Source organism: Penaeus monodon, chromosome 26 (genome assembly GCF_015228065.2).
Source record: "Penaeus monodon isolate SGIC_2016 chromosome 26, NSTDA_Pmon_1, whole genome shotgun sequence".
NCBI lineage: Eukaryota > Metazoa > Arthropoda > Malacostraca > Decapoda > Penaeidae > Penaeus > Penaeus monodon.
The window spans coordinates 9,234,261-9,236,760 of NC_051411.1; the positions used below are offsets into that span (position 1 = coordinate 9,234,261).

Here is a 2,500-nt window from a genome sequence, read left to right on the forward strand (position 1 = left end):
CTGTCAGAAGTTCTGCGCCTTTCTAGGTTCCTTGCACTTGAGTTTCTATCTCGAATCCCTCCGTCAGCGCCTTCAGCCAAGATGGGTTGCACCGGGAGCGTCATGGGAGTGTCCGACGAGTTCGAGACGCATCCCTCCACCACGCGGATGCCCTCCAACACCTTCCCCGGCCACGACAGGCAGGTGGACCCGGCGACGACCGACCTCGACGATGCAAAGAACGACGGCGATGCTGTGTCGACGATCAGCAACGGGAAAATCGGGGCTCTGAATGAGGGTTCTGGCGCGCAGATGACCCTTCTCAATGACGCCCTTGGGGGCAAGCAGGACAACAGGCCGACTTCGGCCAGGTCAAGCAAGTCGAGAACTCCCAGCAGGACCTCGAGCTCTGCCAAGTCGAGGTCGAGCCGTTCTTCGAAATCCGCCGGGTCGACGAGGCCGGCGTCGGCTGCGGAACTCCACACAAAGCTCCCCGGGTCCATATCAGAGGATGAGAAGGAGGAGGAAAAAACGAAGGAGGAAGCTAAGCCAGAAGTGAAGACAGATTTCAGCAAGGAACCTCTCAAAAAGGCTGAAGACATGATCATAAAGCCTACGGCACTTGCGGCTCCAGAAAGCGCAGAGAATGAAGGCGTGACTGACGCCAATGACAAGAACACGGAAATGGCCGACAGAGTGGCTTCCGCAAAGTCAACGAAATCCAGAGATTCGGCCAAGAACTCCCCAGAAACATTACCCGGAAACGAAGAAGCGAAAACCGAGGATAACATAACAACTGGAAGCGGAACACAGGAGACTGATGGACCTGCACCACCAACAGAAAACGGAGAACCGAAACCTGATGAAATCCACTCAACAGAAAACGAAGACCCGGAAATCGGAACTTCAGGAAAGGATGTCGACCTCACCACGTCTCTAGAAGAAGTCAAAAATGAAGACGTCAAAACCGAAGTGTTGTCAGAGGCCGCTCCTCAACCAGAAGCAGAGATACTCGAGACCGAAATAGAAGATACCGCAAAAATAGCAGAAGAAATCGGGTCGCCGCAAGCAGACACATCTGTTGGTGAAGGTCGGTACAGCCCTTGTAGTAAATATTAACCTCATTCTTTAATAAATATGTAATACTTGTAGGAGCTCTGAATAAATATATGATTTTGGTAGTATTCAGGACTGGCTCACATAGACACACATACTCTCACAGAAACACACATACTCATACACATACAAACACACACCAGCATAAACGCGAACACAAACACGCGCACGGTCATATACATTCATGCATGGACTTGAATTAATATATAAGTAGGTAGATAATAAATAACTAATTCATTAATGAAAAATGGAAGTGGTATGCATACAGGTTCATATATATACATATATATATATATATATATATATATATATATATATATATATATATATATATATCATATATATATATATGTATATATATATGTATATATATATATGTATATATATATCAATTTGTATATATGTATATGTATATATTTACACACACACACACACACACACACACACACACACACACACACACACACACACACCACACACAATATATATATATATATATATATATATATATATATATATATATATATATATATATATATATGAATACATATACAGTATATGTATGTGTATCTGTACTTGTGAGCGTATGTATATATGTATATATACTTAATATGTATGTATTCGTGTATAGTTTATACATATATATATACACACATTCCATTCCTGTAAATATCTCAATCTCCACTAATCCGAACAAGTACAACCCGCGTGTCAATCAGTGACGGAACCTCTATTTCACTGAAACGTATAGACAGTGACACGAGCTTACACCGTCGAGACAGGATACCATTTCAATACGTCTCCTTGTTGTTATTATATTTTGGTGAGTTTTAGTATAGACAGATGACACAGAAATTTTGGTAATGCATTTTGATAAAATACGTTATACTATTAAATCCTATATGATTATTAGAGGTTTGAAAGTAAGAAAAGCTATTGAAATATACGTAGTTGTGCTTATAGTGAAGCACTTGTAGTAAAACAAAAGACGACATTGAGAGGCAAAAAAAGGGGTTTCGAGGCACCAACTTTGCACTTGCACTAGGCAGTTATTGCATGTTTTGTTTACTGGACTTTTCTGTATCTCCTTTGCGCCTTTATTCTCTTTGTAATTCAAATATCAAGCACTTTAATTTGCGAAAACCTAGCAGAAACTGTATTGATAGGTTCCAAATGCCGTTTACAATCTCCGTGTTTAATGTTTTTCAGTTTTTTTTTTCCTTTTTTGGTTCTGTTGAATAGATAAACACTCTGTCAGGCTTATGAAATATTAAAAATAAGATATTCTACACATGTTCCAGTCACCACTATTCTTCACGTGTACGAATTCTGCCACTTATTATTTTCCATAATTTTCGCGCGTTTTTCGAACTTTTCTGACTGAATACTTATGGAAAGAAACTCA

At 40.5% G+C, this 2,500-nt stretch overlaps 1 protein-coding gene across 1 annotated transcript in view; it reads left to right on the plus strand.

Moving 5' to 3' along the window:
• Window positions 1-2,500, plus strand: part of LOC119589888 (eukaryotic translation initiation factor 5B-like) — a 16,736-nt gene that overhangs the window by 627 nt on the left and 13,609 nt on the right. Inside the window, exon 1 of the mRNA XM_037938524.1 lies at window positions 1-1,069. This exon is cut by the window's left edge and continues 627 nt beyond it. Coding sequence (XP_037794452.1) covers window positions 82-1,069 — 988 coding nt within the window. The 5' untranslated portion in view covers window positions 1-81. The remainder of the gene's footprint in view (window positions 1,070-2,500) is intronic.